This window comes from Phyllobates terribilis, unplaced genomic scaffold, assembly GCF_046119375.1.
Source record: "Phyllobates terribilis strain yellow unplaced genomic scaffold, ASM4611937v1 Scaffold_1__5_contigs__length_1240528914, whole genome shotgun sequence".
NCBI lineage: Eukaryota > Metazoa > Chordata > Amphibia > Anura > Dendrobatidae > Phyllobates > Phyllobates terribilis.
Window position 1 is genome coordinate 1,147,230,219 of NW_027362761.1, and position 23,760 is coordinate 1,147,253,978.

At 48.7% G+C, this 23,760-nt stretch overlaps 1 protein-coding gene across 7 annotated transcripts in view; it reads left to right on the plus strand.

The window, feature by feature from the left end:
• Positions 1-23,760, plus strand: part of PPP2R2C (protein phosphatase 2 regulatory subunit Bgamma) — a 255,847-nt gene that overhangs the window by 168,384 nt on the left and 63,703 nt on the right. For all 7 annotated transcript variants that reach the window (XM_073648119.1, XM_073648129.1, XM_073648163.1 and 4 more), the window contains one exon: positions 22,152-22,249. In XM_073648119.1, the coding sequence (XP_073504220.1) occupies positions 22,152-22,249 (98 nt within the window). The remainder of the gene's footprint in view (positions 1-22,151; positions 22,250-23,760) is intronic.

Below are 23,760 nucleotides of genomic sequence, written 5' to 3' on the forward strand. Positions count from 1 at the left end.
CTCCACATTATATTACCACTTGCTTTGTCAATGCTAACATGTACTTAGTCCTGCCAATAAAGCCCATTTGATTTGATTTGAGATAGATATGACGCGCCCCCTGGGCTGTGGGGTACTCGGTGCCGGGTATGTCACAATGGCAGTGACCCGGTCCGTGACCCAGGGCGGTCAATAAAAGGGGATTATAGTTTTTATAGTTTAATATTTGTGACGCCACCTGTGGTCTGCGGCTATATGGAACCGCCACTGCGGTGCAGATCCTCTGGAGCTGATGGTGACGCAGCAGAGTTGGGACTGCTCTCCACAGGCAGAGCTTAGCTCCAGGGCAGGAAATGGTGATATTATAGATGTTGCTGTGCAGTGTAGTGCAAGGGATGGCACAGACAATAACCAGTCCACGACTTTATGGCGGTTTCCTCTCATCTTTACTTGCGGTGGTTAGGCCGACCGGGGCACGGGTACTAGCTGGTAGTAGAGGTTCGGGCGGCCTGGAAGCAAGTTGGGAATTCACCTCGCCAGGTGAAGTTGGAGGCCTTCTCTTTGCGCTAATCTCTTTGGCCCTGCTGCTTATAGCTGTGCTGCGGCCCTCTTCCCTGAGTAAAACGTCTTTGTGCTCACCCGTATGGCAGGCAGCTCGGGCCTTCCTGGAGTGTTGCTCCCACGGACGTCTGATGGGGCCAGGAGACCTGCAGTCTCCTGCCCTCTGGTTTCTGCTGTTGGGCCTTCAGTGCCCCACAACCTCGGACTCCGGTGTCCGGTTCTTCTACGCTCCTCTCTGGAGTGAGCTAACGTACAGCTCCACTCCCCAGGTCTTTTCTCTTCGCTGTCCTGTATTCAACTCCTCTCTCTAACTCTAACCCCACCTCCAGATCCCAGTTGCTAAGGGGAGGGGCTCCCCTTCCTGGTCTGGAGCCAGGAAAGTGTTGCATGCTAGTATACCTGACTAGGGGACCCCTGCTTGCTTCCAGGCATGGCATCACCCTTTGTGAGGGAGGCAATGCCACTGTGGCAACCGGACTACTGGGGTGCCACTTTCCACCCTAGTTAACTTCAGTACTCCCATACTGAGGATACCCTTTTGAATTAACAATTTAACAATAACAATTCTCATTACAAATAGTTTACAAAGTCAAAAATTACAAAAAACGCAACCAAAAATTTATAGCAGTCACTGCGGCGCTTAGTCTTTACGCCACAATTCGGGGATTGTCTTTTTCCGGATGATTGAAATTTAGCTTGTGGGAACCGCATCAATCCAATTTGTGTATCATCCCTGGGCATGGCTTCAGGGCACTCTGTCGTTGGGCCTGGTCTTCGGCCACGCCTGCGGTTTATTTTCAAGGCTACTTACTAACTATTTCCAATATTGTCCTGACCACACCTAGTCCTGTGGTCCGATTGTCCATAAATTTAACAACTACAACCCCTGGCAAAAATTATGGAATCACCGGGCTCGGAGGATGTTCATTCGGTTGTTTAATGTTGTTGAAAAAAAGCAGATCACAGACATGGCACAAAACTAAAGTCATTTCAAATGGCAACTTTAGGGCTTTAAGAACCACTAAAAGAAATCAAGATAAAAAATGTGGTACTCAGTAAGTGTAATTTTTTTCAGACCAAACAGAGGGAAAAAATTATGGAATCACTCAATTCTGAGGAAAAAATTATGGAATCATGAAAAACAAACACACAAAAGAACACTTCAGTACATCACTAGTATTTTGTTGCACCACCTCTGGCTTTAAGAACAGCTTGCAGTCTCTGAGGCATGGACTTAATGAGTGACAAACAGTACTCTTCATTAATCTGGCTCCAACTTTCTCTGATTGCTGTTGCCAGATCGGCTTTGCAAGTTGGAGCCTTGCCATGGACCATTTTCTTCAACTTTCACCAAAGATTTTCAATTGGATTGAGATCCGGACTATTTGCAGGCCATGACATTGACCTTATGTGTCTTCTTTCAAGGAATGTTTTCACAGTTTTTGCTCTATGGCAGGATGCATTATCATCTTGAAAAATGATGTCATCATCCCCAAACATCCTTTCAATTGATGGGATAAGAAAACTGTCCAAAATATCAATGTAAACTTGGGCATTTATTGAAGATGTAATGACAACCATCTCCCCAGTGCCTTTACCTGACATGCAGCCCCATATCATCAATGACTGTGGAAATTTGCATGTTCTCTTCATGCAGTCATCTTTATAAATCTCATTGGAACGGCACCAAACAAAAGTTCCAGCATCATCACCTTGCCCAATGCAGATTCGCGATTCATCACTGAATATGACTTTCATCCAGTCATCCACAGTCCACGATTGCTTTTCCTTAACCCATTGTAACCTTGTTTTTTTCTGTTTAGGTGTTAATGATGGCTTATGTTTAGCTTTTCTGTATGTAAATCCCATTTCCTTTAGGCGGTTTCTTACAGTTCGGTCAAAGACATTGACTCCAGTTTCCTCCCATTCGTTCCTCATTTGTTTTGTTGTGCATTTCCTGTTTTGGAGACATATTGCTGTAAGTTTCCGGTCTTGACGCTTTGATGTCTTCCTTGGTCTACCAGTATGTTTGCCTTTAACAACCTTCCCATGTTGTTTGTATTTGGTCCAGATTTTAGACACAGCTGACTGTGAACAACCAACATCTTTTGCAACTTTGCATGATGATTTACCTTCTTTTAAGAGTTTGATAATCCTCTCCTTTGTTTCAATTGACATTTCTCGTGTTGGAGCCATGATTCATGTCAATCCACTTGGTGCAACAGCTCTCCAAGGTGTGATCACTCTATTTAGATGCAGACTAATGAGCAGATCTAATTTGATGCAGGTGTTAGTTTTGGAAATTAAAATTTACAGGGTGATTCCATAATTTTTTCCTCAAAATTGAGTGATTCCATAATTTTTTCCCTCTGCTTGGTCTGAAAAAAATTACCCTTACAGAGTACTACATTTTTAATCTTGATTTCTTTTAGTGTTTCTTAAAGCCCTAAAGTTGCCATTTGAAATAACTTTAGTTTTGTGCCATGTCTGTGATCTGCTTTTTTTCAACAACATTAAACAACTGAATGAACATACTCCGAGCCCGGTGATTCCATAATTTTTGCCAGGTGTTGTATATATATCCAAGATTATTTAACGGTTACAACTATATATAACTTACACTTTAGTCCCTCCAGCGGGCAGGGAGCTGACCTTTAGTACTACGGGTTGATCTACGCAGTACATTCGTTGTCACTGACCTCCCCTGGTCCCTAGTGTCTACCGCTGGTGTGGTGGGCTCAGTGTGGACTACACTACGGTTAGTCTGAGGTAATACCGGTAGGGTGGGTAGTCTTCTACGAATTCTTTGACTCACCATGGGTATGACAGGTTCACCGCTAGCAGAGGGTAGATTCTTCTGATCTGCTGCTGATGAAGCATCTGTTTCTGGGGCCGATTGGTCTTCCAGATGTTCTGGAGCCTCTGCAGCTTCCGGTGAGGCCGCTTGGAGAAAGGTCAGGACAGGTACCACAATTGCTTGATTCACCTGCATCCAAGACCGGGGAAACTCTCCAACGATTGTTTGGACCATTTCTTCCACCTTTCCTGTGTGCTGGGGGTTGTCTTGGTCTTCTTCTTTATGTTTCAACTGATCAGGGCATATCTTCAAGTGGTCTCTTGAGACTGCCGCTGAAGTTTCCCCTCCATCTTTACTAATGAGACACACCTTGGTGTTATCGAAATTTGAAGGTAAGACGGTGTATGGCTCAACCTCCCACTGGTCATCTAATTTGTAGACTCGTCTCTTCCTTTTGAGTACTTGTTCTCCAGGTGACAAGGGAACTGCAGGTGCGTGCTGATTGTAAGTTTTCTCCTGCCTCTGTCTCGCCTGGGACAAACTTCTCTCCACACATTCTTGCACCTCGCGGTATTGTTGCTGCCGCTCTGTGTCCCAGTCTGCATCTGGTGATGTTGTCTCAGGTGTTAATACTCCCATATCTAAGTCAATGGGTAGCTTGCCAGGTCTTGCTCTCATCAGGTAGGTGGGTGTACAGTTAGTGGAGTTCACTGGGATGTGGTTGTATAGGTCTACCAAATCTGGCCACAGGCTACGTTCTTCAAGGGGCAACGTCTTCAACAGGTCTATTACCACCTGGTTCATTTTCTCGCACAACCCGTTGGTCTGAGGATGATACGGCGTTGTCCTTATTTTCTTGCAGCCATACAAGTTACAGAATTCTTGAAACAATTCTGCTTCAAAGGCTGGGCCTTGGTCGGTCAGCACTCGTTCAGGGTAATCGTGCGGGTGACAAAAGTGTTGTTGAAATGCTTTGGCTGCCGTCTGAGCCGTCTGATCTTTCACTGGCACTACTACCAGGAATCGGGAGTAGTGGTCTACTATGGTGAGAGCGTAGACATAGCCTGACCGGCTTGGAGCTAGCTTCACGTGGTCCAAGGCTACCAGTTCAAGTGGTTGTTTGGTGATTATGGGCTGCAGGGGAGCCCTCTGGCTGTCACGGTCTTTCAGTCTCAGGTTGCATGGACCACATTCTCGACACCATCTCTCGATTGCTTTCCTCATGCCAACCCAGTAAAATCGCTCATGTAGCAGGACTTCCAGCTTCTTCCACCCGACGTGTCCTGCTCCATCGTGGTACGCTTCTAAGACCATTGGCACATCCCGCTTCGGGACTACCCCCTGCCAGACCAGTTCGTGTGTCCGGGAGTTGATACTTCTTCGACACAGCTTTCCCTCGTAGATGAACTGTTTGCCCTTCTCCTTCGACAACTGTTGGGTCTCCTGTGGAGCATCTGGTCAGGCTACGAGTCAGTTGTGTCAGCAACTCCTTTACCAGGCTGACAGCCAGGTCGCTATCATGCGTCTCTGCCCATCCATGGTGGGGCAATGGGTTGAACGTGGCCTCTCTGTTGGTGGAGCGCTTGTCCCTCACACAGTGGGAGCACTGGGTCACCGTGTGACGATGGAGAGCGGGTAGCTCTATCTCCTCCAGATCTTCTGGGTCTTCTCCCCCACCTGGCAAGTTGGGCATCCTGGACAGCGCATCAGCATTTGTGTTTTTATGCCCCGCCCGATACTTGATGGTAAACTCGTTGTTAGACAGTTGGGCCATCCATCGTTGCTCTAGGGCACCAAGCTTCGCAGTCTCCAGGTGCGTCAGCGGGTTGTTGTCTGTGAAGACTGTAAATCTGGAGGAGGCGAGGTAGTGTTTGAAGTGCTCTGTTACAGCCCAGACTATGGCTAAAAACTCCAACTTAAAGGAACTATAGTTGTCGGGGTTCCTTTCTGTAGGACGGAGCTTCCTGCTGGCGTAGGCAATCACTCTCTCTCTGCGCTGCTGTACCTGGGACAGCACCGCTCCCAGTCTCACGTTGCTGGCTTCCGTATGGAGTACAAAGGGTTTGCCATAGTCGGGGTAGGCCAGGACTTCGTCTCCAGTAAGAGCCATTTTCAGTCGAGTGAAAGATTCGTCTTATGGTTTACCCCATTTGAACGGAGGTTTCGGGTTCTTGGCCTTCTTGGACTGGCCCACTAAGAGGTCCTGCATGGGTGCCGCTATTTTGGTAAAACCCTTGATGAATCTCCTGTAGTAGCCTACCAGCCCAAGGAACTGCCGCACTTCCTTGATAGTGGAGGGTCTTGGCCAGTCCTTGATCACAGTGACTTTTTCAGGGTCTGGTGCTACACTTTCGGCGCTTACCACATGACCTAGGTACTGCACCTTGGGCTTTAACAGGTGGCACTTGGACGGCTTTACTTTCAGGCCATAACCAGATAGGGCTTCGAACACCTCGGCCAGGTGCTCCAGGTGGTCTTCATATGTCTTTGAGTAGACGATTACGTCGTCTAGGTACAGCAGGATGGTTTTGAAGTTTTTGTGTCCTAGGGAACACTCCATTAACCGCTGGAAGGTTCCTGGGGCGTTGCAGAGCCCGAATGGCATGCAGTTGAACTCGCTGAAGCCCATTGGTTTTGTAAACTTGGTCTTTTCTCTGTCCGCCTCTGCCACAGGAACCTGCCAGTACCCACTGGTGAGATCCAAAGTGGAGAAATAGTTAGCTGATCTCAATGCTGCTAATGATAACCCAATTCTGGGTAATGGTTAGGCATCCTTATGAGTAATGCGGTTAATCTGCCTGTAATCAACACACATCCTCATTGTACCATCTTTCTTTCTGACGAGAACTAATGGAGCTGCCCAGGGGCTACATCTATCTCTGATCACCCCAGCCTCCTTCATCTCCTGTAACATTCCTTTGGCACATTGATAGTGAACTGGGGGTACAGGCCAGTACCTCTCTTTAATAGACGGATGATCTCCCGTGGGGATATGATGTTGGACCCCTTTTACCTGCCCAAAATCTAGTGGGTGTTTGCTGAAGACTCGCTCATATTCTTGGACCACCCGGTATACTCCATGCTTTTGGTGCAAAGGGGTGGAGTCGATGCCCACTTGTAGCTTCTGACACCAATCCTCCATCTGCCCCTTGGAGCCATTATCCTCCGCCGGTTTGGATGGAGGCAAGGGTTCCACTGTCTTTATTGCGTTGTTACTGACAGTAAATAGCTTATCAAGGGTAGCATACCTGGGTAAATGGACCTCTTTCTCCCCACAATTCAGGATGCGTATCGGTACTCTCCCCTTGCGGACATCGACTACCCCCTGACTGTCAAGATGGTGGGCCTACTATCAGAGTACCCGGGTTCTACCAGGGCCTGATAATCTGGACTCCTGAGGCCGATTGCTGCCCGACACCATATTAACGTTTCACTCCTAGGGGGCATTGCAATGGGGAATGGATCACTCATTCTGACACTGCCAACTTCTCCTCCAGACAGCTCTACCTGTTGTCTTTTAATCAGAGCTCTAATTTCCTTCTGCAGAACTCGCTGCTGACTGGAACTGGCAGTCTCTGCGACCTGTTGCAACAAAACAATAATTTCCCCAAGACAATTCTCTATCACATTGTTGCCTAAAGTTATCATAGGATGGCTTTCTCAGCGATCAATATCAACAATAATTATTCCTTGTGATGGCAATTCTACTCGGCCTACTTTTATGGTCACCTCTTTATACCCCACCTGAGGCAAGGGATGACCATTGCTGGCATAGATGCTAAGATGTTCATCTGGACGGCGGGTAATGTCTGAATCAGTCCAGTATTGTTTATAAAGGATATATGGCATCGTTGTCACCTGGGACCCAGTGTCCAGCAGTGCGTTCATCGGGATGTAATCAAGCATGACAGGTAGGACCGGTCGTCCTCCCACGTACTTGTCTCGCCATCCTTTTGGGCCTGGTCGTCTTACTCCTGGGGGTTGGCCCTCTGCCCCAGGGGTTGCTCGTTTAAATTACAGAATCTTGCGTAGTGCCCCGCCTTTTGACAGTGGCGGCAGATGGGTTGTCCGTCCTGGTCGTAACGATCGCTGTTCCTCCCTCTGGTCGGTGGAATTCTTCTCTGTCATCGCCACGGGACGTCATCTGGACTAGAAGCCAGCTGGATCCTTTCCTTTGGAGACACTTGCATGGCCTGCACGGTTTTGGTTAACACAGCCACACTTTTGGTCAGCTCCTGGACCTGAAGGCGTAGGTCCGCAGACGGATCATTATCTAGGGTCTGCGCGTCAGCCTCCACAGGTGCTGGGGAAAAGGACGGCACCTCCTGGTGGTAGGTGATAGCTGGGCGCCGGAGGGATGCAGTGCCACCTGGGGTTGGTTCTCGTAGCACCCGGATGACTCGGTCTTTAAATTGCGCAAAGTCCAGATCAGGGTTTTACAGAGCCATAATGCGCAGCTGTGTCCGGTGAGCGTTAGACAGGAGCCCTTCAATAAACTGCTCAGTTAGCAATCTGTCCTCATCTCGCACACTGTCGGGGTCTACCTGTTTAATGGCCCGCAGCGCCTCCTGCAGGTTTAGAGCATAGTCCCGTACACTGTCCTGTACCCTTTGTTTGCACCCGTAGAACTTCATCTTAATTTCTGCTGAGGTGCGGGTGTCAATGGTATCTTTCAAGCGGGTCAGTATTTCTTTTACTGTGCCTTTGTCCCTGCCCAGCCAGGACTTCACCTCCCTCTGGGCTGCACTGATTATCTGGCCTATGAGGATGCTGACTTTTTGCTCCTCAGACAGGGGGTACACTTTAAACAAACTGCTCAGCCTCTCCTCAAAGTCGGTCAGGGTGTGCGACTCCCCTGAGTACTGGGGCAACCACACCGCCCCTGGTATATACGGCATTCATAATGGCATTAGAGTGGCGGTGGCCGCGCCTGCGGCTGAATCCTCTCCCTGGTTGGGCATCTTCGTTCCCCCTAGTGAACCTCAGCCAGGTCCGGGGTTTCTGCTGACGTACCAGTATGCTGCTCTGCAGGCGGGAGAGATCGCTTACCCCGCTTTTCCGGATCTCTTGCTTCCCCTCGGCGGACGGCAAATGACGTGATCACACCGTTCAGTAAAGTCTATGGCGCTCAGTACCCGATTATACCGGGCTTCGTTAATCCTGTTCGTAACGCCAAGTTGACGAGCCCCCTGGGCCGTGGGGTACTCGGTGCCGGGCCGGTCGGTGCAGAGGATGTCACAGTGGCAGTGACCCGGTCCGTGACCCAGGGCGGTCAATAAAAAGGGATTATAGTTTTTACAGTTTAATGTTCGTGATGCCACCTGTGGTATGCGGCTATATGGAGCTGCCGCTGCGGTGCAGATCCTCTGGAGCCGATGATGACGCAGCAGAGTTGGTTTAGCTCTCCACAGGCAAAGCTTAGCTCCAGGGCAGGAAATGGTGATGTTATAGGTGATGCTGGGTATTGTAGTGCAGGGGATGGCGCAGACAATAACCAGTCCACAACTTAATGGCGGTGTCCTCTCATCTTTACTTGCGGTGGTTAGGCAGACCGGGGCACGGGTACTAGCTGGTAGTAGAGGTCCAGGTGGCCTGGAAGCAAGTTGGGAATCCACCTCGCCAGGTGAAGTTGGAGGCCTTCCCTTGGCGCTAATCTCTTTGGCCCTGCTGCTTATAGCTGTGCTGCGGCCCTCTTCCCTGAGTAAAACGTCTTTTTTCTCACCCATATGGCAGGCAGCTCGGGCCTTCCTGGAGTGTCGCTCCCACGTGGCGGTGCTGGGCCCTATGTGCTGCTGAGCGTCCGGGCGTCCGATGGGGCCAGGAGACCTGCAGTCTCCTGCCCTCCGGTTTCTGCTGCTGGGCCTTCAGTGCCCCACAACCTCGGACTCGGGTGTCCGGTTCTTCTACGCTCCTGTCTGGGGTGAGCTGCCGTGCAGCTCCACTCCCCAGGTCTTTCCTCTTCGCTGTCCTGTATTCAACTCCTCTCACTAACTCTAACTAACCCCGCCTCCAGATTCCAGTTGCTAAGGGGAGGAGCTCCCCTTGCTGGTCTGGAGCCAGGAAAGTGTTGCATGCTAGTGTACCTGATTAGGGGACCCCTGCTTGCTTCCAGGCATGGCATCACCCCTAGTGAGGGAGGCAATGCCACTGTGCAACCGGACTCTTGGGGTGCCACAGATATATATGAGAGAGATAGATAGATATGAAAAGAGAGATAGATAGATAGATAGATAGATAGATAGATAGATGTAGATAGATAGATGTAGATAGATAGATAGATAGATAGATAGATAGATGTAGATAGATAGATGTAGATAGATATGAAAAGAGAGATTTGCTTTCAGCACTGTAACATAAGAAGCTTTTGATATATGGCCACCTCCTAGCAGTTAGCAGCACAGTGGTGTGATGGATAGCTATGCTCTGGTATTTTATCTACCAGATGAGACACAACAGCCGGAAGTAAGAGACAATGTGTATATTTAAATGTTTCTATAATCCGGCTCATAAATGTAAAAAGAAACAGGTTGTAGATAGATACTGATGAAGTGGTTTTCTGGGACCACCATATTGATAGACCAGAGGTCCCCAACCTTTTTTGCACCAGGGACCGGCTTTAAGCAAGACCAGTTTTCCATGGCCCGGTGGGGGTGGGGGCGGGGCTTTGGTCATATGGGGGTGGGGTTATGGAGGGGTGGAGCTGTATGGGGAGGATGCTGGCGGGACCTCGGTGTACAGCGCTGCTAAGTAGCAGCATTGTACATTGAGCGTCAGTGTATACAGCGCTGCTGCTTAGCAGCGCTACACACTGAACACCGGTACCGGGAGCCGCGTCACTGAAGCCAGTCTGCTGCCCCAGCACGCCCCACATAACATGTTCTGCCGAGGGCGTGTCAGTGAGGAGAGCCTGCCGCCCCACCCCGTCAGGAACACACCATGCTGTGCAGGAGGGCCGCGTCACTAAGACCCGCCCCGTGACGTACAACAGGTACCATTCTGTGCTGTGGAGGGCTGCGTCACTAAGACCCGCCCGACGCCCCACCCCGTCCTGCATAATGTTCTCTGCCGGGGAGCTGCGAGCTGTCACGGCTATGGCAGAAAACATTATAAATCCACACAGAGCGAGCTCTGACCAGGCGCAGGGCCGCGGAGCTAGCTGTCAGCGGCGCCGCGGACCGGCTGAAAAACCCCAACGGCCCGGTCCTGGTCCGCGGACCGGCGGTTGGGGACCTCTGTGATAGACTATCCTCAGGAAATGCCACCAATATTAGATAAGTGGAGTCCAGTGTGTTGGTTGGTGACTGCTGCAGTGTGTGTGACGCGCCCCCTGGGACATATTCCTTTTTGAGGGGAATACCCGGCACCGGATCAGATGGGGGGTTGTAGTCTCCGAGCGGCTGTGACCCGGCCCCGTGCCCAGGGCGTCAAACTCAGTGTCATGTGGCAGTCCTACAGATGTTATTAAGAGTTCTTTTGTGTCGACTACGCCACCCGTTGTGATGCGGTCACTGTGGCCGCCGCTGCAGCAGGGTCCGCTGAGGCTGATGATGCAGGTGCAGCTTGTGATGATAACCCCCAACGGGAGGGGTATAGCCTCAGGGGGGACAGGTGCAGAGGATGGGGGTTGTGGTGGTGCAGTGCAGACGGCAGTGAAGACAGAGTCGGGTTATGCAGTTAAGGGTGTTTACTTACTGCAGATGTTGTACTGGTCACTCCAGCTCCGAGTGACCACCCGAGCCGTGCTGCGTCCACCAGGTCCTGGATCCAGCCAACCCCCAAACAAGTCCGGAGCGTGGCCCTGAGCTCTCCTTCTGTCCCGTTCTCTGGCCGTCCCCACCAGTGATCCACCTAGGTCCAGCTCCCTCGGGCCTTCTGTTGGGACACCCTTGGCCTTGGGTTCCCTGACCCTTCATGTGGTGTGCCTTCGGGGTGGATGTAGTGGGTGACCGTGGCAAACGCTGCCCACGGTCTCCGGTCTCTGGCTGGGGAATGTTTTTACCCCCACCAGCTTGGGTTCCGGTACCCTGATGCCGACTCTTCACCCGGGGTTTTAATTTGGGATCTTAGAGTCCTGTTCTTCTGTGCCTCTGGGTCTCTCTCTCTCCTCTCTCACTCTGGGTCTTTCCTTCTCCTCTGCTCCTGACTTGTTCTCTGCATCTGACCCTGTTCTTAGTTGGTGCCCACCTTATATACACCCTCTATGTGTGAGCTCAGGTGACCAGCACCCAATGAGCTCCTAACTTTACCCAGGCTGCTCCCCCTATCTGCCCCTACACTACTTGGGATGTACCACCCCCCTCCCACTCCAGCCAGGAACAGACTCGGTCGTACCTGCACATTTCTAAGTGGGAGTACCGTCGGTCTGCTCCTCGGAAATGGGATGTGTGTAGTGCATGCAGCCTACCGAGCTCAGTTCCACACTCCATCCTTACCCGGGAGTGGAATATCACACCTCTGGATTGAGGTGCAATACCCCTGTAGCAGCCGAATCCTCAGGGTGCTACATTCCCCCCTGGTAAATCACAGCACGTCCTCGGGCTGTAAGACAAAAACAACACCAAAACATACAAATTTTTTTTCATAAACATATAAAACATATAAAACATTATATATATATAAAACTTTTCATATAACATTCTCGTCGTCTCTTGTTTCTGGTTCCTCCTCCTCCGGACACTGTGCAACGTGTGTCCGGGAAAAGTGCGACAGTCTCTTAGAAAAACAGGTTTTCTATAAAACCGGTAGGGGGCGCTTTAGGACGCGCAACTATATACAGGGGAAGTTGGCCGCTCTCAGTCCTCGGCCAGGTAAGGAGGGAAAGGGAATGGCTGCTCACAGTCCTCAGCCTGTGGGATTAAGGGGTAAACGGGTAAACAGTTCACTCAGCTGGTCCCAACGGGGACTATATATATGTAGCAACTGTTTCAGTTTCTTTATACCCCGATTGGGTAACTTATTTACAGCACCTGCTCTGCCGCACTCAACGGCGTCTTCCTCCTGCTCTTTGCTTATAGCTGGTGGTAACTTCAGACCCGCCCGAGTCCTCTTGCTCCTCCTCCTCGCACCGCAGCTCTTCCTCCGTCAGGCGGTGTACGTGGAGGGCGTAAGGTCCTTTGGCACACTTGTGCCGGGTAAAGGTGACCTCGTCCCCGATATAAAGGTCACGACCTCTGTGTCCCTCCGGTAGGTGGGACTCAACGTCTCTCCTCGTCACGAAGACGTCGCCTAGGGTGCGGTGGTCTCGGATGAAGCCCCACCCATGCTGCATGTTAAACTTTATCACAGTCCCGGTGGTGCGGGGACTATGCGCTGCACGGGGGTCTCTCCTGGCCCGGCTCTTCTGCTCCGCGCTCCTTACTTGAGCTTGCTGTTCCCGGACCCGCCTCTCTCTCCGCTCCCTCTCGAAGTCCTCGAGCTGTTGGCGGCAGCACTCAGCACGCTCCGCTGCAGCTGCCCGAGTCTCTTGAGTGAACCCCATGAGATCTTCTCCGGTGGGGTCCCACTCGAACTGCGCTTCCGCTAGCGGGGGCGAGATCCTCTTTACGGGCTTTGGAGCCGGGATCAGGGGTTCATCCAGGGGTCTCTCTCTCCGGAGTCGGGGATGGTGGAACTCCGGTGGCCATATAAATGGCTGCCTATCCGGGCACGTATGCTGGGCGTACAGGTCCTCTCCCAGATGCGGCACTTTAGGTCTTATGGGCGCGGTGGTGTTAGCGCCCGGGATGCCCGGGCCCTGCGGCCAGGCCTGGGGTATCTGGAAGGTGAAGGGCACCGTAAGGACAGCGGCGCCCTGGGCTACTTGGCCCTGCGACCAGGCCGGGGGCTCCGCGGAGGTAGGGGGCGCTGTTGGTATTGCGGCGCCCGGGGGTACTAGGCCTTGCGACCAGGCTGGTGGTACTTCCTGCTTGGTCACGCTCGGGGTCGAGGCGTGTGACGTCACAGGGGTCGCGGCGGCGGCTTCCGGTTGGGGCCTAGTCTGCGTCGGTGACATGGCGTTTTCGGGCACAGCAGGGGGACTTTCGGGCTCTGCGACGGGGAGCTGGGGCAGGTAAGCGGTGTCCCGGCTTGGGGTGTAGACGTCCCCTTTACCTGCCTCCATGCGTTCGGCTCCCTTCTCGGCGCCGTCTCCGGCCTTTGGTCCTCCCGCGCCATCCTCAGAGGCAGTCTGTTTCCTCATCTTGGCTGGCGTGCTCCGGGTCTTGGTTTCAGCTTGCTGGGCCATCTCCCGGCTCCATTCCGCCAATATCTCTCGCTGTACCCGGGCCATCCTCCGTGCGAGGCCCTCCAGGGCAGTTTGTGCACACTCCCGGTCTCGGGGGAGCTGTGCAAGGACCTCCACTAGGTCTAGCGGGGTCGTGGTGTCTAGCAGGCTCCTGACCAACGGGTCGGTGCTGCTCTGCTTTTCTTCCAGCAGGCTCCTGGCCAGCGGGCCGGTGCTGCTCTGCTCTCTGGACATCTCCGGGTGAGCTTCTTTGCTGCTCCTCTCCAGGCTTCCTGCCTCCGGGTGTGCTCGCTCCAGACTGCTCCAGGCGGCACCCATCTTTGTTCTCTCCTTTCGTCTCCTCCCACTTCGAGGGCGGTCCCGGGGCAACTCGGTGACTGTCAGCTCCAGGGGTAGTTCTTTCACGCTGACAGACACCTCCAGCATCACAGTCTCTGTTGGTGGGGGCGGTTTCCACTTTTGGCGCCATTTTCTGTCCCGGCCCACGATGGGAGGCGGCCTCTTGCCCTCCTTTGGCACGCCCATAATGGCGTCCGCTGCTCTTCCAAGGCGGGAAATCTTCGGATTTGGCGGGAAGCGTCGCCCAGTGGCGGGAAACTCTGCAGATGGCGGGAACAAGCTGGAAATGGCGGACAATCGGCGGGACACGACCTGTGATGGGGTCCGATGGTGTGGACCCTCCGGAACCGGCGGGAGACTTCTTTCTGAGGTAAACTTGCACTTTTCTTCAGGCACGCAGTACCCGGGTGTTGCGGGCACGTAATCCTGCCGACTACGCCAAAGTTGACGCGCCCCCTGGGACATATTCCTTTTTGAGGGGAATACCCGGCACCGGATCAGATGGGGGGTTGTAGTCTCCGAGCGGCTGTGACCCGGCCCCGTGCCCAGGGCGTCAAACTCAGTGTCATGTGGCAGTGCTACAGATGTTATTAAGAGTTCTTTTGTGTCGACTACGCCACCCGTTGTGATGCGGTCACTGTGGCCGCCGCTGCAGCAGGGTCCGCTGAGGCTGATGATGCAGGTGCAGCTTGTGATGATAACCCCCAACGGGAGGGGTATAGCCTCAGGGGGGACAGGTGCAGAGGATGGGGGTTGTGGTGGTGCAGTGCAGACGGCAGTGAAGACAGAGTCGGGTTATGCAGTTAAGGGTGTTTACTTACTGCAGATGTTGTACTGGTCACTCCAGCTCCGAGTGACCACCCGAGCCGTGCTGCGTCCACCAGGTCCTGGATCCAGCCAACCCCCAAACAAGTCCGGAGCGTGGCCCTGAGCTCTCCTTCTGTCCCGTTCTCTGGCCGTCCCCACCAGTGATCCACCTAGGTCCAGCTCCCTCGGGCCTTCTGTTGGGACACCCTTGGCCTTGGGTTCCCTGACCCTTCATGTGGTGTGCCTTCGGGGTGGATGTAGTGGGTGACCGTGGCAAACGCTGCCCACGGTCTCCGGTCTCTGGCTGGGGAATGTTTTTACCCCCACCAGCTTGGGTTCCGGTACCCTGATGCCGACTCTTCACCCGGGGTTTTAATTTGGGATCTTAGAGTCCTGTTCTTCTGTGCCTCTGGGTCTCTCTCTCTCCTCTCTCACTCTGGGTCTTTCCTTCTCCTCTGCTCCTGACTTGTTCTCTGCATCTGACCCTGTTCTTAGTTGGTGCCCACCTTATATACACCCTCTATGTGTGAGCTCAGGTGACCAGCACCCAATGAGCTCCTAACTTTACCCAGGCTGCTCCCCCTATCTGCCCCTACACTACTTGGGATGTACCACCCCCCTCCCACTCCAGCCAGGAACAGACTCGGTCGTACCTGCACATTTCTAAGTGGGAGTACCGTCGGTCTGCTCCTCGGAAATGGGATGTGTGTAGTGCATGCAGCCTACCGAGCTCAGTTCCACACTCCATCCTTACCCGGGAGTGGAATATCACACCTCTGGATTGAGGTGCAATACCCCTGTAGCAGCCGAATCCTCAGGGTGCTACATGTGTTCTTTACAGTGCTCTGTATACCTGCCCCATATCTCCCATGTATCAGCTGGGATTCACAGTGTTGTCACATTCATTCATCTTGACAATCAAACACCCCGGAGCATAGCAGATCATGGGAATGATGGATAGAGCAGAAGAGGATTGTGCTGATTTTCTTTGAAACAGTGACCTGTTCACTCATATCATTCGTCTATAGCATTGTACAGGATTATGAAAAACATGGCCACTTTGTTCCAGAATCGTGGAATGCCACATATATGCAGATACAGGGCAGCACCATAAAGGCATATTACATTATGTAGCCAATCATGTAGCCATGAGAATGATAGCAGTAGCAGAAGTAAAAGAGTTGCTATAATAATACCCTGTGTCAGGTTCCACGTTGTAAATCAGCGACACAGGTCTGGCCACTTCTGATAAGACCTGGTTTGTGCACAATGATGCCGACGGCGAGCTGATGTCGTTGTGTAGGAGCCCAGCTTGGCTGAGGACTCCCTTTCAACTCATTAGCACTTGCTGAGTGAAGGCCGGACTAATTTGCAGTTTTTATCTTCTCCCTGGTTCCCCAAACCAGCTTTTATTTTAATAATTAGTTGTGGATCCCAGAGAGATGTCCATTTTGCATACGAGCATTCTTTTTCAGCCCTCAGCCCTGAAGAATGGCATTTGTATTACATTTTGTATAGTAAGCACCACCATATTGGGTGTAAGGAGATCCTCGCGATTTGGACTAATGAATGCACCATTAGCAACATCTGGGAAGTAATGCCTCCCAAGACAAAATGTGTTACTGTAATGAGGTGCGAGGTGGTTGCCGTGGGCGAGGAACTCGTCTCTTACAGACACGTTACATGAAATTGGGGGTCCTATCTGCATGTGTGGACTTGTGCTCTGGGGGTGCTACGTCCTTGCAGGCCACATGTTACCGGTGGGTTTGGTTGGCCAGGACCAGATGTTGAGGACTTCAGTGAGGGAGACCAGCAATCAAAAATAAACTTTTTACTGAACGATAACTTTGTGGGAATTTTGTATAGTAAATAGCAGGTACACAACTTTAGGAAAGTTTCCTTCACAATACAGAGCTTCTTCAAACACAGTCTCAATTCCTTTCTCGTTACTCGTTTGGTCTCTATCTCCACTTTTCCACTCTCCTTCACCACAACCCAGCTCAGTATCACAGTATAGTTATCAAGAGTCCTATTCTCAACCCGATAGCAACTAAATGGTTGACAGTAGGGCCAGTACTTAACTTCTCTGCTACTGCCACCTTGGAACCCCCGCCCGGGGCACTCTCTTTCTCTCACATTCTCTGTCCCATCTTGGCCCATTACCTCTCTGAGTTATAAACTCGGGGCCATCCTCTCCCAGGACCCTTCTCCGATTGAACACACTTTCTTTTTACTCCGGTTCACGCTAACCGCTGTGTTAGTCTCCTCTCACTTCGGGACATCCCACTTCATGCAGCACTGCCTGCTATTTAGACCTTAGGTCTGTTTTTTATGCATACTGGGCCCTAATTGATATCTTGACAGGAAACTGTCTCGGTCCCTTCACCTTACCCCTCCCACTCTGGGCTAGTCCCAATCATTAACTCTAACTCGGCCTACAGTCAGGCAGAACACAAGCTATCACTAATGCATTTCACAATACACATTGCACATCACAACCATTCATGTGTACTTCAAGGGGGAACAAGCGCAGTATGTCCATCTCCTTACCGGCATAAAAGTGTTCACTTTAGATGGCAATGATGCAAAACATATTCAGTTTACATAAAAATATGCAGGAAAACAAATCAAATGCTTTAGATTCATCTATAGAGATAGCTGTAGCATAGAACATAACCATGAAATCCTCATCAAAGCTGAGACGTAGAGGCGCAATGAAATCAGATCTACCTATGTTTAAAATAAAATACCTATATACTAAAGTATGGTACCATAGATCACACCCGTGTTCCATGGCCAAAAGCAGACATGTATTTAGTTAGAATGTTGCTGCTGCACTGGATACCTCTGCTTCTACAAGAGGTAGTTTGATCGCAATCTATTAATTGACCATCAGTCAATATCCACTAGGTCTCAAGAGCTGGCAGGCTTTTCGACCTTAAAGGTGTTGTCCCTTAAAGAATTATTTACAATTGCTGGGATCTCCCTGCTGAAAACCCACTAATCCAGAGAATGGGTGACCAATGACCATTGCTCTATTACCTGACTATAGGAGACAATGAAGCAGTGATCGCACATGCTGTGTAATGCATCACTCACACATGGAACTTTAGTGGGGGTTTCGGTTCAGTCCACCTATGGATAGGTGATAAATGTTGTTTATGGGACAATCCCTTTAAGTTATAGAAGCATATATCATCTGCAAGAAGGATGTATGTGTCAGACCTCTATGTGACTCTGGACCTCAGTCAGAGGCCTCTCATACAGCCAAATCAGATCTCATGCTCTGCACTGAAGAGGGGCAACACCCCGAAACATGTGTCTGTTGAGTGTCTGGTTTGGCTTTAATTAAGTCATGTGGTAAGGCTCGTTAAAGGGTCTATGTTGACTTTTAGGATTGCTACTTCCAATAACAGTTCAAGTACTCTTCCTCTCTGAAGAGATAATTTGCTTATCAATATATCTGTCACACTAATGCGCAGGCTTTTCATAGTATTATCGGGCATCTGTAGGTGGTATACAATTTTTGAGAAATCCGTGACCATAATACCATTATAGAGGTATCTTTAGCTCACATATATTATAGGGGCATCTGTGACTGGCATACTATCATTTTTGCATCTGTGGTTGACATACCAATATGGGACCTCTGTGGTTTACATACTATTTTAGAGGAATCTGGTTGGAATACCATTATGGGGGCATCTTTGGCTGGTATTGTATTTGGGGGCCATTTGTGGCTGTCATGGATGTATTTGTGGTTGGCCCCATTATGACTGTAATGGGGCCTTCTTTGGCAGTCATGTGTGCCCTTCTGTCAGGCACATTGAGATGCTTAGTGACCTGCTCTCAGGAACATTGTGGCCTAGACTCAAAGAACTTTGCCATTGTTTTGCTCGTCTTTTACTTGAAGTGGACAAGCATTTGGTAGAGGATATGGCTCAAACTTAATAAATAAGTAACTTGTATGTTAATAAACTACCAAATCTTACAATATGTCAACAACTATTGACATCGTAATAGCTGCTATTAAAGGGGATTTGTCAGTAAGATAACCCCCTCCAAACTGTATATATGGGCATGTATTTAGCATAATAGGGGCATTCATTTAGCATTTTATTTCATCTGTAAATGAGGTGTTAAGTGCTTTGGATGTGACAGAGCACTTCCCAAGCCTCTGTTCCTCCAGGATGTTTCCCTGCCCAGAACTAGCCCCTTTAGCTTGATTGATGCCTCGCTCTCTATAGGACGTTAGGCACCAGGCAATTATCCTGGGGAAGCAGAGGCTTAAAGAAGTTGTCCACTACTTGGACAACTCCTTGTCATCCCCCACGCTTGGCCCCAATAAAATAAAAAAGCTTATACTCCCCTCCCGTGCTGACGCCATTCCCGCGGTGTCAGCACTCTCTCTCCCCGGGGTTCTCATGCTGTTGTTGTGACACGTGATCCCGGTGCCCAATCATTGCTGGTGTCACTGGCTCTGCCTCCTGTCAAATTGAACATGAGGAAATCAGAGATCAGCTGAAGCCTGGACTTCCTCTTCATGATCAGTTTGACAGGAGGTGGGGGACAGTGACGCCAATGCTGATAGGATGCGGGGTCACGTGTCACAAGAAGCGCACGAGAACCCCGGGACTACGAGTGCTGACACCGCTGGAACGTTGCCGGCATGGGAGGTGAGTATAAGCTTTTTTATTTTATCGGGGCCAAACATTTAGATCAAGAAGAGGTTGTCCTAGTAGTGGACAACCCCTTTAATAAAAGCTCTGCCACGCCCAGAGCACTTAACTCCTCATTTGCATATAGTTTTAAATGTTAATTACTTGGGAATGCAGTTGCAGATAGAAGATATAAAGGTGTCGATGGATTTACATCACATAGACCTGCTTGCGGTTTGGGGGGCTGGTCTTACTGACAGACTCCCTTTAATGGTTGAATCCAGCATTGCTATTATGCAAGAGACCAAAAAAAAAAAAGATGTGAACATTTTATTGGGAAGTAGGTTTATTGTAAGAATAGAAATCCCCGACTCTCCAGTGAAAAGTAAAATGAAACATTTGTGCCTAAAAAAGATGTGGCAGAAGATCCTAAAATAAAATCAGAACATTGACAGAAAGCTAATCAGCTCCCTAAAAAAAAAACATATTTTATCAGTCTTCACTTTTCATTCTTGATTTTCAGTCTTTGTTTAACATGGTGAATAGCAAATGACATCTCGGCTGAGAATAACCGTGCAGATGTTTCTGGCTTCCGTCCTGCAGAGCCGGATAATTGAGATCTGTAAAGCGCCATCATTGTGCCTAATTTACATGAGCTGCTGCCTTTTTAGCTTGGGTGTCGTAATCTGTCCACCTTTATGTCACCAGCTGCTATATATCATATCGATCTACAGGATATAAAGGCGAGCTGCCATATTTTACTTTAACCCTGTGAAATAATTGGCCAATATGAAGGACAGGGCATCAAAGGATTCAGAATTCCAGTGTTAGAATTGTTTCTTAACCTTCCACCTTACCAAATATGAATGGTCAATAGATGCATTATTTATCTGGGATCTCAGTGGCACTATCTGGGTACTATCTGGTGTATTTATCTGGGCATTGTGTGGTGATATATGGTCAAAGGAAGACATTTTTATTTGGGCAATATATATAGTCTTTAAGTCAGTATATTCTATCACAGGAAGGTTTGCATTCTTATCAAAATTCAATTGGACCATTGTCCCACTCTTTAGCAAATATATATGTTTTTATATGCCCAGATAAACCACAACATTTACCCATATAACATTGGACTTTGTCCTTGTACTTTTTTCTCCCTTTATCATTCTAAAAATTATTGTGATGAACTGAATTTATATGAAATTGGCCCAAAATTTGTCCCAGTTATGAAAGTGGTTGTTGCGGCGTTGCAGGGAAGTTACCCGTTACAAGGCACCTATTAATACTAGTCTGCTTAATACAACACTCAACTTTAGTGTCAATTTAGCCCCTTTCAATGAGTAAAAAGAGTATTTAACTGATATGATAATGTCATATGGCTCTAATAAAGCGATGAAGGCTGAGCTGCGATACCACACACAACCCATGGACAAGTGAGGCTCTGTTTTTCAAAGGAAGCCATGTTTTTATAATCCTGGACAACTCCTTTAACTTCTTCACTGTATTTCCATTCACTATCTTGGTCATCGTCCCATATAGAACCTTATTCTCTTGGATTGGACTGATTGCAATTTCCAATACAGAAATGGATGAAGGCCACCAATGTTTAAAGGGGTTTTCCCACAAACAAAAGTTAATTTTAATCAATAGATTTTGGAATAATAATAATTTCCACAATTGGATGTGTTTAAATAAAATGTTCCTGTGCTGAGATAATCTTATAAATGTGCCCCTGCTGTGTACTGTGTAATGGCTGTGTCTGACCATGTGCAGGAACATGGTCTGATCATACCACAGCTCCTGGGCAGGGGGGAGAAGCAAAAGAGTATACAGACAGGACAGCAGGGGATCACAGGTGATTATTTTTCTGAGGTAAAACATTTCGCTGCCTGTTTATAAACAATGTTTTGCTTCAAAGAAAGAATCAGCTGTGATCCCCTGGATGTAATGTCTGTATACTCTTTTGCTTCCTCCCCGGCCCAGGAGATGTGGTATGATCAGACCATGTTCCTGCACGGTCAGACACAGCCATTACACAGTACACAGGAGGGGAACATTTATAAGATTATCTCAGCACAGGAACATTTTATTTAAACACATCCAATTGTGGAAGTTATTATTATTCCAAGATCAATTGATTAAAATTAACTTTTGTTTGTGGGAAAACCACTTTAAGAGAACTGGTTGGGGGTCTAAGTGGTCAGTACTAATCAGAATCTCCTGCCATAACATTTAGGATGGCATTTATGACATATCATAACATTTAAGTATATCTTTAATAATAATACGAGGCTGTCTAAAATAGAGAATCCCTTTAAAAGGAATCTGTCAGCAGATTTGTACATATAGAAATATTAGTATAGCTGTATATGTGCATGTCCACCCTTCCACACCCCTCCAAAAAATAGAAACCTTTTTTGCAGAGATCCGATGTGCCAATCATGGGAAATTTAGTGTAGAAGACATATGCAAATCAGACTAGGGGCGTGTCTGTGACTTGGACTGCTCTCTCCAAATGCAAACCCAGAGAGCACTTACAGCCTGATTTGCATATTGCTTCTACATTGGATTTCTCAAGTCTGGCGCATCACATCTCTAGAAAAAAAGTATATTTTTTATTGATGGACCAGCACCTATACAGCTGTACCACTACTTCTATATGTACAGACGTGCTGACAAATTCCCTTGAAATTAAGATATTAGATTGTAGAATTAAATTACTTCTTAGTATATAAATTATATATCAAGTGTTTTATTATTAATGCTGTGTTTTTTTCTTTTACAGCTGATATCATTTCTACAGTTGAGTTTAATCACACCGGAGAGCTGCTGGCAACTGGGGACAAGGGGGGTCGTGTTGTAATATTCCAACGAGAACCAGAGGTATGTGTACATTACATTAGCTTTCCTAAGCTGTCGTATACAAGGGCAATGTGGGTTAATAGAATTTGGATGCCCCATTTATTATATAGAACAAAGAGCAGCTTTCTTGTTTTGGAGGACCCGACATGTCAGTGTAATACATGCAACGCACCATGTATTGATTAATTTGCCCTGGTGGGTTGGTGGTACCATTTTGCACAGCTTAGCAACATGTAGTTGTGATTATTTGTTAAAAAGAGTCTGAGTAGTCTTAGGAGTCTCAGTATATACCAAGCACACAGCCTTGTAGGGTATTTAGCACCTATAAGATCACACATTTAACATTCCAATCACTGTCTCCATACTGCAGAAACTGAAGTTTAATCAAATATGTTAATTATGGTGCACCCTTGGGGTGGCCAAAAGGCTCAGTCCATCGTTCCGCCCACTGGTTTTGTAGCACCCACCTCCCTCACTGGTGACTGACAACCCTGCCTTGCCTGAGCTTTCTCTGCAGACAGTCCTTACTCCAGACCAGCCATTGCAGCCACCAATGAGGGAGGTGGAGGCATGCAAAACCAGTGAGTGGAACGGTGCACTGAGCCTGTTGGCCACACTCAGGGTGCACTGAGCACAACAATTAGCATACTTGATTAATCTTCAGTTCCTGCAGAACTGAGGAAGCGAGTATAATGCTAAAGGTGAGCTTTATAAGGCTACGTACTTATTTTATAGTGTCATTTTGGACTGACAGACTAATCTGAGAGCAGCATAATGTAGAGACCGACACCCTGATTCCAGTGACTTAACACTTACTATGCTGTGTGCTGTAGTATTTTGAAAATCATTGTTTTACCAGAAGGAGAGTATCACTAGAGGACTAGTAAACCTATTTTCACGTTGTCCATCATGCCCTCACCACTGATTGGCAGCTTTCTGTCTATGCGTAGTGTACCGAAGAGCTGCCAATCAGTGGTGTGGGCGAGGTTATACAGAGCTCAGCATTCAAAGCTCTGCTAAATTAATCAAAACTGTAGCACTTAGTAAAGTAAGTGATACATCGTTGGAATCGGGGTCTCTGTCCTTTCATCCTGCTGCTGTCTGATGAGGATGAAAAAAACCTGGTGACAGATTTTCTTTAAGGACTTATAGTGTAAAATTAGTGCAAAAGTGTAGAATACATAGGAAGCTTACATTTGCATAACCACTGAGAATTAATACCCTGATAAGTTAAGTGTTCTAAGTAGATCCTTTTTTAATAGTTTCCTTTAAAGGTAACTTGTTATCAAAAATTCCATTCCTAGACCACCTCTATATTGTTAAACATAATAGTAATAGCCTTCTAAACATGTTCCGTAGAGCATAAGTGAAGACATGCAGTTATAAAGTAGTGCCTGCTACTAGTAAAGAGTCAAGGCGGTGGTCTTGGTTCTCTCAGAAGTCATGTAGTGACATATGCAGTGTGCAGATGAACCCAGGGCTGTGCATGCACCAAATGCTGCTGAAACTCTAAGCTAGAGTTACATGACTCC